Source organism: Crinia signifera, chromosome 2 (assembly GCF_055691185.1).
Source record: "Crinia signifera chromosome 2, ASM5569118v1, whole genome shotgun sequence".
Taxonomy (NCBI): Eukaryota; Metazoa; Chordata; class Amphibia; order Anura; family Myobatrachidae; genus Crinia; species Crinia signifera.
In genome coordinates this window covers 196,381,380-196,398,006 of record NC_139218.1, presented here as the reverse complement: position 1 = coordinate 196,398,006, position 16,627 = coordinate 196,381,380, and the positions used below count along the sequence as shown (strand labels likewise).

The 16,627-nt window shown below is 46.7% G+C and overlaps 1 protein-coding gene across 5 annotated transcripts in view; it reads right to left on the bottom strand.

The window, feature by feature from the left end:
• THRAP3 (thyroid hormone receptor associated protein 3) overlaps positions 1 to 12,616 on the bottom strand; it is an 81,493-nt gene extending 68,877 nt beyond the window's left edge. For 2 of the 5 annotated variants that reach the window (XM_083173530.1, XM_083173529.1), the window contains exons 1-2: positions 12,394 to 12,614; positions 8,952 to 8,973 (exon numbers count right to left, since the gene is read on the bottom strand). Coding sequence is in view for 1 of the 5 variants with exons in the window: in XM_083173525.1 (XP_083029651.1) it covers positions 8,921 to 8,938 (18 nt within the window). In the remaining 4 variants the exon portion in view is untranslated. Of the gene's footprint in view, positions 1 to 8,920; positions 8,974 to 12,393 lie in introns of all 5 variants that reach the window. The other 3 variants (XM_083173525.1, XM_083173527.1, XM_083173528.1) reach the window with 3 other exon arrangements.
• Positions 12,617 to 16,627: the final 4,011 nt, after the last annotated feature.

The window sequence follows — 16,627 nt, the reverse complement described above, 5'->3', positions numbered from 1 at the left end:
GATACAACCGGCCCTTTGAGGGTGACCAAACTGCTGATGCGGCCCCCGATGGAGTTTGACACCCCTGCTCTAATCGTTTGACCATAAGGTAGAATTAAATTCAGTGCAATATATTGCCGCAATGTTTTACTGAGAACCTTATGGGTGCCAAGCATTGCTAATTTTTATGCAAAAATCTGAGGGGATTGAGAGAAAATTACTAATGGTAACTGTTGTAAAGTGCCTTTGTCTGGAAGCTTTTCACAGGCATCACAGTGAATTCCCCAAAATACTATTTTTTTTAAATGAAAAAAAAAAACCCACCGTATATAGGTAGGTAACAAAAGGAACTTTGTTTTAATATAAGTGTACAAATTTGTAATTACTCGCAATACTTTACTGGTGAAGAAAAACTTCATATAGCACTGACACAAGGACACTACAGAATTCAACCAGAAATTCAACCAGAATTCAAATAAGAAAACCCCCATAACTACAGTAATCACATGCCACAAACAGCAATGCTAAACACAGGCCAAAGAAAATACTCTATGCACAAGTTTATTACGTGTTCCTCTGATCCACATTTAGCACTTCTGTTCACAACATTTTGAGAGCACTTTCCTCATATCAGCACTTCAATCAGAGTGTAGTATGAGCAAAGCTCTACAGAACTTCTCAAGTTTCATACACAGCTTTTGCAAGCATGTCACCCTGAATATTCCAATGCACATTAAAAAAGAGGTTATCCACACTAAAAATCAATATATTGGTATTTATGTTCACAAACAAAAAAGAAAAATAAACCCATGGAAGCGCATGATCAGGCTGTAAGAATGGACAAAAAACATGGGAACCGCTGCATCTACCCATAGTCACAGTCCTTTAAGTGTGCAAACACAAAGAACCCAATTTACATATATTGAAATATTGGTTACTTGTGTAGTTTCACGGCGGCAGTTACGTAGTTAGCGTAGCGCCCCTGTCAGTATCAGGGTAGTGTTCCCACCCGTTCGCGTCCAGCTGGAGCTTACATTGTCAGTCAGCATTACGCAGTTAGCGAGCCACCGAGCGTGGAGAGCCCCGCGAGGGGGTGTGGAATACATGTCAAGAAATCCGCGTCCACTCGCCACACTTTATAAAATCGGTACTTGTTTCCTAGCACGGCCACAATCTTGTGGATCGTGTACCTTTAAGTTAAGGTACACGATCCACACGATGGACCCGATTTCCTTTGAAATCAGGTCCATTTTGCCGGCAAAGGTACAATATGGGGGGCATCGCGTCGGTCGGGACCATTAACATTGGTCCCGACGCGATGCCCCCGATTTCCCCATAGGCTTCAATGTTAAAATATTTTTTAACATTGAAATCGTGAGGATCGCGTCGGTCTTGTGCCATTATAATGGCACAAGATGAGATGGACTTGATTAAGTCCATCTCACCTTTAAAAAAATGTAAAAAATGTGAAATGGGCCAATATGACCCATTTCACATTATAGATGTCCCCGTCGTCACCCCACGATAGACGCCAACCCGAAGCGTGGCGAGCGCAGCGAGCCCGCGAGGGGCGGCGGTGCGCGTCCTCCGACCTTTTCATTCCCCTACTATCCACGTCGGCGTGGAGTTGAGAATAGAATAGTGTGGCGAGCGCAGCGAGCCACCGAGCCCGAAGCGTGGCGAGCCCCGCGAGGGGACGCGTATAACTTCACAGGTATACGCGTGCGAAACCACGCTTCGGGCTCGGTGGCTCGCCACACTATTCTATTCTCAACTCCACGCCGACGTGGATAGTAGGGGAATGAAAAGGTCGGAGGACGCGCACCGCCGCCGCTCGCCACGCTTCGGGTTGGCGTCTATCGTGGGGTGGGGTTTACGCCGCTACATTTGGGGGTGTAGGGAATATTTTACATTGAATCCAATGTAAAATCGGGTCCCAGGGACCCGATTTACATTTCATTCAATCAAAAAATCAGGTCCAAAATCGGGTCGGTCGCGTCGATCGCATGCTACCAAATCGCATGCGATGGACCCGATTTTTCCGACACGACCACCCCGATGTAAATCGGTGTGGCCGTGCTAGGAAACAAGTACCATAAAATCAACTCCACGCCGACGAGGATAGTGGGGGTAAGCTAAGGTGACTAGCTGCCTGACTGGGACACTACGCAGGGCTGCCGAGGAGTCACTACGCTAGGCAGTCGTTGGGCTACACTGACAACGTAGCTTAGCTGAAGACGTAGCGTAGCCTGCCGCCGTGAAACTACACAAGTACCAAATATTGCACATAAAACTAAAGTAATGGGGGGATCACTTAAAAGCTGCTTCCACAAAATGGTGCTTGCGCCTACCAGGACCAAACTTAAAGTAGCTGCTGGTGACTAGGGGCAGGGTATAGAGAGGGCTGCTGGGGGGAAAAAAATTGTAGTTATTTGGTGCAAAGATTTTGCCCACCAGGCTATGTAAATTGTGATCCCTATGCCCCCTAGTGGAGCAAGAAGAAACAATATCAGCACCCATACAGAAGGTCCGAAGAGATACTATGCTGAAAGGGCTCTCTCAGATTAGCTATAGCTGGTCTTTACCAGGTGCACTTGCCACAAATCACAGGATATGAACTGCTTGCTGTACACATTGAAAACCATTTGTCTTGAGTTACAATTAGGTCAGCACAACCCTACATTTCTTTTGCTTTGAGTTAGGACATCCGCAAAGTATCCGGACAAAACTACAAACCTATTTATAGCAATTGCACCTTGAAACAGTTGATTCCAATTTATTTTGTTATACTTCCCATGGTATTAACAGGGTCATTAAACACAATCTTTCCATTTGTTCTGTTGTAAAGAAAATGAAAATAGCCCTTAAAGTTCCCATACACAGAGCGATGTGCTTTGTACTTTTTGAACTAGATCGCATCCATATAAATGTAATTGAAACAGGAGAGATACTGTGGAGTCATCACCATGGAATAACTTCACAAGTGTACCAGTACTAAGTGGAGTGCCACAAGTTTTCATCTTTGCGGATGACCCTAAATTGAGCAGAGTTATAAGAACAATCAAGGGTACTTGTGTATTTTGGCGGCGCCCCCGATGTCCGCCGTACGACGAACAGATCACATCGCATGCCATGCACCCGATGGCATGCGATGCGATTTTGACCCCCTATACGACCAAAAATCGTATAAGCACCCTAAAGGGTGCTTTTGAGCACCCAAATGGGTGCTAACAATGTTAAATGCACCCCCACGCCACCCCCCACTATAAACGTGGCGACGCGGACACCTGTGAAGCCCGCGAGGGGACGCGTTTACCTGTGAAGGTATCCGCGTGCGCTCGCCACGCTTCGGGCTCGCCACACTATTCTATTCTCAACTCCACGCCGACGTGGATAGTGGGGGTATGAAAAGGTCGTAGGACGCGTACCGCTGCGCTCGCCACGCTTCGGGTTCACGTTTATAGTGGGGGGTGGCGTGGGGGTGCTTTTAACATTGTAAGCACCCATTTGGGTGCTTAACATAGTATAAGCACCCATTAGGGTGCTTATACAATGTTTAATCGCATCGCATCCTATGGCATCGGATGCCATGTTCAATGGCATACAATTTCAAAATTGTATGCCATCGTGCACTATCGTACGATATCGCGTCGCATCGCATACCATCGTATGTGTTATGGTATGCGATGCGCGCCACCAAAATACACAAGTACCCAATCAAGGATGTCTCAACACTTCAGAGTGATCTAATTAAACTAGATGAGTGATCAAAAAATTGGAAAATGAGGTTCAATGTGGCAAAGTTATGCATCTTGGGTGACAGTCCAAATTGACAACAAACTGGGGTGTAGTGCGTAGTGTCATATAGCAGCAAATTAGGCCAACAGGATACTAGCCTGTATAAAAAGGAATATGGTGACTCATATGTAATTGTGCCTCTTTACAAAGCATTTTTGGTACTTGTGTATTATAGCGGCGCCCCCGATGTGCATCGCGCGATGTTTATTTCGCATGGCATGCATCGCGTAGCATGCAATGCGATTTTTGCCCCCCCCCCCTATGCGATGAAAGATCGTATAAGCACCATAAAGGGTGCTTTTAAGCACCCTAATGGGTGCTTACAATGTGAAATGCACCCCCACGCCACCCCCTCCCCACTATAAACGTGAACCCGAAGCGTGGCGAGCGCAGCAAGCCCGCGTGGGGCGGCGGTACGCGTCCTCAGACCTTTTCATACCGCCACTATCCACGTCGGCGTGGAGTTGAGAATAGAAAGTGTGGCGAACGCAGCGAGCCCCGCGGATACCTTCACAGGTATCGGACTCCCCTCGCGGGCTTCACAGGTATCCGCGTCCGCTCGCCTCGGGCTCAGTGGCTCGCCACACTTTCTATTCTCAACTCCACGCCGACATGGATAGTGGGGGTATGAAAAGGTCGGAGGACGCGTACCGCTGCGCTCGCCACGCTTCGGGTTCATGTTTATAGTGGGGGGGGGGGGGGGGGTGGCGTGGGGGTGCATTTCACATTGTAATTAGGGTGCTTACACAATGTTTAATCGCGTCGCATCGTATGCCATGTACAATGTCATACAATTTTTAAATTGTATGACATTGTACAGCATCGCGCAATATCGCATACCATCGTATGCCTTATGGCAGTGGTTCCCAAACTGTGCGCCGTGGCTCCCTGGGGTGCCTCGGGACACATGCAGGGGTGCCCTGGGTTGGTAGCCCAGGACCAACTCAAATTATTAATGGTTAATTATTTATAAGCAAAACCAGTGCTGGTGGCTGCCAATCATAAAATGTGTACAATCAGAAGCAATTCCGGCCCTTTTCCACATAACTGACCCAAAAAAATCGCATATAAATCAAATCTAATTAAAATAAATTTGGCTTAGGGGTGCCGTGAAATAAAATCTTATACTCTAGGGTGCCGTGATTAAAAAAAGATTGGGAACCCCTGCCTTATGGTATGCGATGGGCGCCGCCAAAATACACAAGTACCGCATTTTTAGACCACATCTAGAATATGGAGTACAATTCTGGGCACCGCACTACAAAAAGGACATTGTAGAACTGGAAAAATCCAAAAGAAGGGCAATAAAGTTAATAAAAGGGTTGGAGAAATTAAGCTATGAAGACAAATTTGGGGCTAGAAAACAGATGTTTAAGGAAAGATATGCTTAACATGTACATATATCAATGGACAATCAGGCACCCTTTTTGATTTGAGGAAGGACTCTAGAACACGTGGGCACGAGATTAGACTAGACCAGGGGTAGCCAACTCCAGGCCTTGAGAGCTACCAACAGTTAATGTTTTCTAGGTCTCCACACAGAATCACAAGTGAAGTAATTAGCTCCACCTGTGGATCTTTAAAAATGCGTTAGTCAATAATGAGTGCACCTGTTTACCTGCGAGGTTTGCCAGAAAAAGGTGAATTGTTGGTAGCTCTCGAGGACTGGAGTTGGCGGTACTTGTGTAATATCACCGTGCCCAGCTACGCTACGTTTTCAGCGTAGCCCAACAGCTACCTAGCGTAGTCAGCCTGCCAATGGCTGCCTAACATAGTCAGCGTAGCGCCCCTGCCAGCTCTCCCCAGGGGGCAGCTTGTGCTGCCTGTGTCCCCGGAAGTCCTCCTACCCCCCACATAGCCTCGGGCGCAGGCAGGGAGGCTTCCATTTCCCTACCTGCCGCAAATTTATAGCAAGTTTTGGGTACTTTAGTACTGAAAAAGGATCGGCGTGCAAATTTATACTAAGTTTCGTGTACTTATTCCCAATAAGCAGAAGGGTTTACAGGAAATTATACCTGGTGTATTTAAGTGTGGTTACGTACTTAGTACTGAGAAAAGATACCGCTTTTCACTTATTGTCCATCGGTTTGGGATTAATTTGGCAAATTCCTCCATTTCAAAACCCCATTATCCACGCCAGCCCGAAGCATGGCGAGCACATGCGTTACGCGTCCTCCCGACCTGTTCATACCCCCACTATCCACATCGGCGTGGAGTTGATTCTATAAAGTGTGGCGAGCGCAGCAAGCCACCGAGCCCAAAGCGTGGCGAGCGCAGCAAGCCCCGCGGATTACTTTACATGTATTCCGCGTACGCTCACCACGCTTCGGGCTCGCCTCACTTTATTAAATCAACTCCACGCCGACGTGGATAGTGGGGGTATCAACAGGTCGGAAGGACGTATAACACGTGCGCTCGCCACACTTCGGGCTAGCGTGGGGGTGTTCCAGGAACACATTCACACCTGCCATATCATACATCTGAGACAGAAATGACGACATGTGTTAACTGGTAACTGGATTTTAGTTAAAAATAAAGAAGAAAAAAGCAACTTAAAGTACAATAAGTTCTGCAGGCATTACGCAGTCACTTCACCTCTGACTGACTACGGTAACTGCGTAATGCTGACTGACTACGCTGGCCACGGGAACACTATGCCGAATTTGACAGGGACGCTGACTATGTTGGCTGTGGGAACACTATGCGGAAATCGGACAGAAACGCTAACCGCGGGAACACTACGCCGAATCTGAGATACGCTAACTACGCCCGTAGGAACACTCTACCGAATCTGACAGATACGGGAACACTACGCTGATTCGGACAGGGATGCTACGCTAACTACGTAACTGGCGCCTTGATATTACACAAGTACCAAGTTGGCTACCCCTGAACTAGAGGAAAGAAAATATCATACACTTAGAAGGAAAACTTTTTTTTACAATCAGGGCAGGTTAATTGTGGAACTAGCTTCCTCGGGAGCTGGTGTCTGAAGACATGATAAATACCTTTAAAAAAAAGGTTGGACAAACCTCTATTGCAGCGGTGGCCAACCCGCGGCTCGCGAGCCGCATGTGGCTCGCCACGCTGTAATGTGCGGCTCCCATCGGCGAATCGGGGTTTTGAATGTCAGTTGCCAATTCAAAACGCAGCATCGGCGGCCAATAGGAAACGGCCGCGGCGAGCCAATCAGCACTCGCCGCGCCGTTTCGCCCCGCCCCCGGCGTCTGACATCAGACGCCAGCGGGAGGGCGAAAAGTCGTCTCCACGCCTGCGGAGCGCTCCTGAAGACGCGAGAAGCCGCCGGAGGAAGGCGCAGAAGATGGCGGCGGGGAGAAGAGTTCCGGCGCCGCTGAAGAGGCCAGAAGACGCCGGGATCAAGACAGAAGATCTCCGGCGCCTTCTGCAAGAAGATGGCTCCCGGAGAGGCCAGCGGGGGTGGGAAGCAAAAGAGCTGACGAAGCTCCCCCCAGCGGCCTCTCCCAACACCAGGTAGGGGCCTTTGGCCTCTCACCCCCCCATCCACCCTAGTTCACCGGGTGTCGGGCACTAGGCCCGTGGGCACATTCAGGCCCTTCCGGCCTGTGGGCGCATTAGTCGGGCCCTCTTGGCCCGTGGCGCATTTGTTTGTTGGGCCCTCCTGGCCCTCTAGGCGGGCCCTTTAGTTAGGAAGCTGGGCCCTCCAGCATAGGTGTTGCACTGTGGGCAACACCTGTGCTGGAGGGCCCAGCTTCCTAACTGTGGGGGCATAGGATGTTTGGCACTGTGGGGGGCATATGATGTTTGGCACTGTGGGGGGCATAAAGTTTTGTCATGTGGCCACTCCACTTGTGTCATATGACCATGCCCCTGGCCACTCCCCCGATCACGCCCCTTTTTGGCACGCGCGCATGTAGTTGGCTCTTTGGCTTGACCAACGATATTTTTCGGCTCTTTACCTCTGACCGGTTGGCCACCCCTGCTCTATTGGGTAAAAACATCCAGGGGTACAAACAAACATCATAATCTGTCTATAAAATCAGAATACACAACCTATACAAAAGAGGCAGAAAATATACCAATGGTTGAACTCGATGGACATTATTCAGCCTTAACTACTATGTTACATTTGATAAGAGATCCCCTCTCCTTCAAAAGAAAGTCTACGATTGTCATGAGGGGTAAAATAAAACACAAATATCTATCCTATTCCCTGGCATTTTATAAGTTCTGCAATGCTGATCATGGAAAATCTATGCATAATGATCAAGTTCAGTCCTGGGAGATCGAGAATTACTTGTCTTTTTGTTACTTTTTGTCCCACTTTTGAACCTCTATAGTAGAGTCTTACTTAGCAGACTTGCATGTTTTTTTGTTTTCTTGTGACCTATACCATTGCCAAAGGGCTGCACCCAATATTACACCAGTCCTAGAAAATTGTTAACATAAATTGTGCTATTCACTGGTATTATGCAAGAAGCCTCATGGTCCTTAAGGTCTATGGGCCAGATTGAGCAAATCAAAACAGCTCGAGTCTGGAGCAAGCCGTGTTGTTACGCAATGGGACCAAAAAAACTTTTATATTGTTTCTCTGTAGGATAAATACTGTCAGCTTCTACATGTAGCCCACTGATGTTAGACAGCTTTATGTGTACATTGCAATTTAGATTTCAATATAAACACACTCCACCCAAATCTAAAAGGTGCCCATATGCTACTGTGATGTATCGCAGCAGTGTATGGGCCATCCGACCCCCTTGTGCTGCCCCAGACTTTCACGGATGGCAGGATCGCATGCGTTCCTTTCACATGTGGTATATTGCATGCGACCCCAACCCCCATCTGCCGGGAGAAGGGCAGAGTTGGAGGTCTAATTCGCACCGGACCCGAGGGGGACAATAAACACATCCGATTTGGGCAGATTTCTTGGGCTGATTTCTCAGCCCGATCTGTCGGGATCAGGTGAAAGCGGCCCAGTCGGTCAAGAGTATAGGCACCTTAAATCTCTCTGCACGTTAAATCTGCCACACCTGCAATGCAAAGTGGTTTTGTCCATTTGTGTACTGTTTTGTTTAGCCAAGTTTAATCAGACCCCTTAAATTTCTAAATAGAAATCTGAAAAAAAAAAAAAAAAATTTACCACCACAAATGTGTACTCACTCACCAAGAAATTCCTTTTCATAAACAACTATTACCTCAAGTGCTGTAGCTTTACACCTAAAATAGGGAAAAAAACAGCTTCATTATAAACTCAATTAAAAAAAAGTCCAAAAAAACCTTCTATTAAAATAAATAGATTAATAACTGATCTACCAATGACAGGGTTCAGGGGATCGGCAAAATACATATTGGAAAATCTCAATTTAGAACTAAATAAAAATACTTAGAAGTAAAGATTCTCCTATATTTGACATGCTATATTTTGCAGATACCCCTACAAATCTACGATCAACAGTTCATATCACCCATGAATAGGCTACAGTGAGTCATACTGAGATAGAGCACTCTCAGCCAATCAGTGGCCTCCCCAATCAGCGGCCGCGGAGGGAGGCCACTGATTGGCTGAGAGTGCTCTATCTCAGCCAATCATTAGCCGGGCAGTCATTTGACATGTTATTTTAAAGATGTAATAGCCGCGGGCGGCTGCCCGCCCGCTAGTGCTGGACAGTGGAGAGTGAGACTGATGGTCACCGCCGCCCGCCCCAGCACTGATCTGGTAATGCGCTGCTGCCCCATTGCTTGCTCCCCAGCCGCCCGCCCCCACTGCTCCTCACCGCCCGACTGACCTACATCTTATGTCCCACCGGTCCGACCCCTGGGGCCGGGTCTGATAGTCACGGGAACGCGCAGCATACCCGACCCCATGTCATGAAGAACCGATTTGGTCCGATTTATCACAATCGGCCAAAATCGGTCCAAATCAGGTTGATGTATGCCCACCTTTAAAGCACTAGTTGTTCTGCAATGCAGAAGATGACAATGTTTTGCAAAAAGCAAGAACATTGTTTCAATATAGCAATGCACTAAAAGTAGCTCTGGCTGCCTGCCTGTATTGAATCGTAGACAGCTTTATTCAAGGTTTTTCAAAAATGAAAGCCAATTCATAAATGAACATCATCACACTTGTAGATATGTTAAGCCAGTACAAAGGCAGAGTCACTATCATCACCACAGCATTACATTTTAATTGCATGGATATCCTTAGAACTCAGAACACTGAGAGTCCAAACTAATCACCATCTAGCATTTTGTTTTGGTAATACATTTGTAGAAAGAAAAAATACTTCCGCATAAGTGCTAACAACTGAGAAAAATCACTATGCAGAGAAAGGAATATGAAATCAAGAATGCAAATACAATCATTCTCAAAGATTCTGAAGATTTGCTGAGTTTCCAAATGCCACAAACGATGCATCTGAAGTTGGGCCGTTCGGTTCAGATTTCACAGTCGGGCCGGATCTGACGACATTCCAAAACACGTACCTGGCATACACCGATTTAACCGAATCATCGTAAAAATGCAGGTTATGCCAGCTTTGGAAGAAAAGTGCTACATAAATAAAAAATATTATAACTGCTGCCTTTGAGCAGCATGATCAAGATGGCGCCGCTGATGGCTGCCTAGGAGCTGTGCAGCTCAGCCAAATATGTTCCCTGTGTGATAACTGTACTGTCTCTGCTTGTATTGTTACCTACCTGGCTGTTGCAGCGACCAGTGGTGCCACTGATGGCTGCCTAGGCGCTGTGCAGCTCGGCAGGCATGTGTTCCCCACATGTAATGTCTTAATATAATGTATGTAATGCCTCCCCCCCCCCCGCCCCCTTCATCCCTGCGTGATGCTGCACTGTAGATCCACAAAAAATTCCTATTGTGCGCAAGCATACATGGCCAATAAAGTGGATTCTATTCTTTTCTATCCTTAATACTGTGTGAGCTCCATGCCAGTGCTGATCCCAACATCTATACACACACACACACATCTTTATATCCACTACGGCTGCACACTTTCTTGTATTTTGTGCTAGAACTCCATCTGTTAACCACTTGAGTGGTATGCACGGACATTTTCCGGGCTCGGCTGCGCTGCCGCAGCGGGCTGTCCCAGAAAATTTCTGGGCATACTTCTAAAATAAGGTGTGCACCACTGGCGCATCACCTGTCCAGCCATCCCCCCAGTGGCCGCTCTGCTGCCCCCTCCCCTTCATCCCCCTCCCCTCTCAGCTGCGGCGATTGTACGCTGGAGCTCCCACCACCATTAGTACTAGTATTTGACAGGCTGCAGGCTCGGGGACGTTCGGGGCGACTCGGGAGAGTTCAGGCACCAGAGTCCTCCCGAGCCGTCGCGAAACATCCCAGAGATGGCCGCCTGTGTGATCACTGACAGACGGCAGCGGCGGTAGGGAAGCTCCAGCGTACTAATGCCGGAACGAAGGCGAGGGGGGGTTGGCGGCTTCCGATGATCTGTGGTAGGTTTTGCTGGGGCAGGACAAACCTGCCCTTGTAGGTTTGTCCTGCCCCAGCAAAACCCACCACTCAAGGGGTTAAATGTGCAACCATTGAAATGGCATATTGAGGCCATTGTTACTGAATTGCCTGCATACAATCTTCACAAATATTTGATTTAAATATACTGGAACCGGTGCACTGCACTCAGACAGCAGGGCGAGCGCAACGAAGCCCCTTGTGGGCTCGCCACGCTGTGGGCCTAGTAGCTCGCTACCTATTCTATTCTCCCTTTATGGAGGCATGGAACCCCACGAGGGAGAATAGCCGCTACCCATCTGTCGGGATTTTAACAGTTGGGATTTAGATGTCTGTGTAATGACTGTTGGTCATTCATCCGCCACCCCCTCAAAATAAAGATTCCCTCTCACTCAGCCTATAAAACTCTTCGTTATGGGTAAGGTATTGTGATGTGTTTGTTTGTTTGTTTGTTTCTCTTTCTTAGAAGCCATGGGAAACCAGTGCTTCCACTTTTGGATTACGTGTGCTTGGTTTTCCTGTTTTACATCAACCTGTGTACAGGGAAATGTAGCAATGCAAATAGGTGTAGTGTTTCTCCTGATCGGATAGAATTACCTTTCCCGTTTTTCATTTTTTCTTACGGTATAGTTTTGTTAGTGCTCCTGTTATGTAATTATATATACCCATTTTATTTCTGGTTTTACTAAGACAAATTCCATGGCAAGGACCTGCAGATCGTTATATTGTAAAGTAGAAACACTGAATGGACCCTATAATTCTAGAATAATGTGGAAGATGTTTTATAATGACTGAACCTTAACCCCAGACAGATGACTGTGCAGGTGAACAGGGTAAACTCCATGTTACCTCCCCCTGTGCAGCAGCCGCTTCCGCGGCGCCCTTTGCCCCCTGTACATCCACTTTAAACCTATCGGGCGTGGACCCGCTGCATTATTACCGAGGAAGGTTACAATCTAGCCACCATGCAGGCAACAAATACGTAGAACAGCTGATACAATGAGTACTGAACCGGTCACACGGGCTACGGCGGGAAAAGCCCCGGGAATAAAATGGCGCCCAGCAGCTGTAACGCACTTGCTATAAGCAGCTGGGGGTCGAGCGTCGAATGGACACTTCCCGGTGACCCCGGCATCACGGCGCTGACCGCTCACCTGGTGTATGCAGACCGCTCTCTCCTCCTCCTTATACGATCGGCGCAGACTCCGTGGAAAGCTGTGAGTGAGGTGCTGCCCCAGTTCTCCCAGGGTGCAATGCGCGGCGAGCAGGGGATGCTGGGAAGTGCCGCTGCAATAACAGGAAGAGCGGCATAGGGCTGCCCTCCCCACTGTGTCGCTCTCAATGCTGTGACGCTTGCACTGGGGGCGGGTCAGGGCCCTGTGTGTCACACTCTCCATCTGCGGTAGCTCGGGGAGGCAGAGCAGGAGCACGTACACGTCATCATGCTTACTTGTTGGCAAATCCCTCCCAGTCCCCATCATGGCCGACACCACACAATGCTAATAGCGAGAGGCTGGCAGCTGCTGTGTGTGTGTGTGTGTGTGTGCGGGCCTGTGGGGTGACGGCCACCGGCCAGGCAATCACCAGCAACAGCGAAACAAAATGGCTGGGAGGATCGCCAACAGCAATCACCCTTTAAATTATAAATGCTAAAATAATGAAATTATAAATTAATATAGCAGTTTCAGATAGTAAAAGCAGGGTCAGACTCGGGTTGTGAACACTGCTCAGACCCGGGTCAGAGATGTTTATAATACTCCTTTCACACCAGAAAATGCAGGACCCACCTGGGAATATGGCCCAGGAATCATGCCGGGCCATTCCCGGGTTGGCCCCTTTCACACCAGAAAAGTCCCTGCATTTTCTGGTGTGCGATGCACCTCAAGAAGAAGAATTGCACAATAAGATATAACTTTTAATGTTGATTATTAAAAACTTAGCGAAAAATATTAAAAAGAAACATACATACATAAACAGACAAGTGAAAATAATGTGCGTGTTAAAACAGCACGTGTGGAAATATTGTGTGTGTTTTAAACGTCTCTGGTAGTTTTATTTATTTATCCAGCAACTGTTGCATGCTTACAGGGTCTCTATAACCAAGGAAATGATCCTGTTTCTTTTTGTTATATTGTAATATTTCTTATCTCTTGTGGTAACTAAGACAAAGATACAGTGTTGCACTGTTTAAAGCACACTATGGCTGTTTTAATATCCTGTATTGTACATCAAACAGACTATTGCTGCATACATAATCAGCCAGGGAGTGCGTTTCTTAATTATAGGATACAAAGACAATCCTTGGTTATTAAATGAAATTTGCGTATGGTACTTATTACACTAAGCAGGCAGTTTGTCAAACTTGCCTCCAAATCTGGCTATTGCCGTAAACATAAATCCAATTAGTACATAGGATTTATGATTTCGCATTTATGTGGTGCGGCCGCAACCACTTGTCATATGCGCATAGTACTAGCAGTATTAGCCGAGACAGACCGAGCAGTGTAACGGTCAATTGCCGATACAAGCTAAGACCTTCAGTGTGAGTAGTACACCGCGCTCTAGGTCTGGACCTGGTTGTTTTGGTTTTACGATGTACAGGGTTACTTCGCGTCTCCTGTGATGCTCTAACGTGGTGACGTCAAGCTTGGAGGTATTCACAGGTATGTATGTCAGTATGTTTTATGCTTCTGTATCTCTTTGCACCCTGATAGAAAGGCCAGGCGGCCTTGAAACGTTGGCTCTACAACTGCCTCTGGTGTTGTCATTTCTAAGAGTGCCGCCGTTAGGAAATAAATATATATATATTGACAGACTGGGTGATGTCCCGGATAACACCTGGATGGTGACCCTGGACATCACCAGTCTGTATACCAATATTCCTCACGGGGAAGGTTTGAGAGCCATTGATGAATTAATTAGAACCCATTCTGAATATGCCGGCCCTAATCCTGATTTTTTTATGAAGTTATTACAGTTAATTTTGGAGAGAAATTACTTCTTTTTTAACGGTAAATATTATATTCAAAGGACCGGTGTTTCAATGGGATCTAACGTGTCTCCAACATATGCGAATGGATATATGAGACACATTGATTACAAATTTTTTCTGAACCGTGATTGTAGGGACAAGATTTTGTACTACAAGAGGTATATCGACGACGTGATCCTCTTGTGGAGAGGAGGATATAATGAGTTCCATAATCTCATGTGTGAGATCAATAATTCCGACTGTCCCATCAAGTACACCTTCTCTATGGGCAGTATTCAATGAGAAAAATTCGCTGTGATTTCTGGAGAGTTTGTGCTTTTCACGCGGTGGAGAGAGGTTTTTTTTCTCCAAAGGCGAGCCACCCTATTCAATGTGAAATATTCTCCGTCTTTCTAAGTGATTTTCGCCGTCTCTCTCCGTGTAGAAATTCTCCATTTTTTGATGGAGAGCAGGAATGTGAACTTTTAAACTAAAAGGGTGTTTTTTTTAATTTTGGTGTCAAAAAATCTGGTTTTTTTTTCTGTGAAGGGCCATGTTATTTTTATTCATGTGCCTATAGCACATGAATATATATTTAATTTAAAAAAAAAAAAATTTTTACATTTTTTTTTTTTTTTTTTTTTTTTACACAGTGCAGCCAGCAGGGGGCCGGAGCGCTCGAGCCGCTCATTAGATATTCATATATTCACTGCACCCGATGCACGTTCGGGTACAGTGAATACTGGGTCCCCCGCTGGCTATAGGGGGGGCAGCCTGTGCTGCCTGGGTCCAGGGGAGCCCTGCTCCCCACCCCATATCCCCTGCAGCAGCCAAGAGAGACTTTAATCTCTCTTGGCTGCTACGTCCCCTGGCTCCCTGACAGCTCCCTGCCGCGGACGCTCGTCCGCTGCAGGGGTTAAGACTCGCCGCGAGTGGCGGCGAGTCTTTAACACGTTGAATAGGGGGAGCAGGAGGCTCCGGAACACGGAGAGTGCATGGCGAGAGAAAAAATCTCTCGCCATGCACGGAGAATATTTTACATTGAATACTGCCCTATGAGTCTGGAGGAGATCCACTACCTAGATGTTACCATTACGCTTTCTAACAACAAGTTGGTAACCAGTGTATACACAAAGAGTACAGACAAAAATACAATCCTTAGAGCAGACAGTTTCCACCCCAAATCAACAATTAATAGTCTCCCTTTTTCTCAATTTTTGAGAGCCAAACGCATAACCAGCGATCCAGATACTCTGGACACCACCCTGAATATTATGTCAGACAAATTTAGGGAACGTGGTTACGGTGAATCCACACTTACTATGGCTAAACAAAGGGTAGATGGAATCACGAGACAAAAGGCACTAGAACCCAAAAACAAAGTTACATCTGATCAAAATATTAATTGGGTACAAAAATACCATACAGCCACCAAGTCAGTGAGAAAAGTAGTGGGAAACAACTGGCCTGTCATACAGGATGAGTTTAAAAGCCTCAAGCAAACCAAAGTAAGACATTGCTATGAAAGAGGTAGGAGTATTCGAGACTGGGTAGTGCACAGTGATGTCACAAACCAATTGAAAGAATCTACCATGAGAACCAGACGCAGCAATGGCTGTTATAAATGCACTGGGTGCAAAACTTGCAGCCACATGATAGCGGGAAAATATTTCTGTCACCCATATACGGGACAGAAATATTATATCAGACATCACTTATCCTGTTCCAGCTCATATGTAGTGTACTTGGCTAAATGTCCCTGTGGATACATTTACATAGGTAAAACCATGCGCACATTCAAGGAGCGAATGGCTTTACACCGCTCAGCCATCAGTGCTGCGATCAAGGGGAAAGGTAGTGACCAACCATTGGCGAAACACTTCGCAGAAGCTAAACATAACCTGGCCAATTTCCGCCACATGGTCATTGACCATGTGCCGGATGATGGCAGAGGAGGTGACAGGCACCTGAAATTATTGAAGTGTGAAGCCAAATGGATCTTTACTTTAGATAGCCTTAAACCCAAGGGATTAAATGACCAACTTAATTGGAATGTGTTCATTTGAGGTCCATGTCATTAACCATCCCCTTTTTTCTATTTTTTGGAGCTAACTATGTAAGCCATTTTCATTACATGCCAAATATGCATTCTAATAGGTAACGCTAGATAACCTAATTTCTCTTTCAAAAGAATGCAGTGCACCTTAGGTGTGATTACTGATTGTTTTTAAAACATGTATCTAATTGTATTGTTTGTTTATTTTTCACAGTTTTTGTACTTTGTAATACCCCTTTTACACCAAAACCCCGGGTCGCACCCGGCTTTTTTAGACCCAGGTTCAAGCCGGGTGCGACCCGGCGTTTAGTGCCATTTACACCGGGCGGACAGCCCGACCCGCACCCGCGCCCGCCCCCCC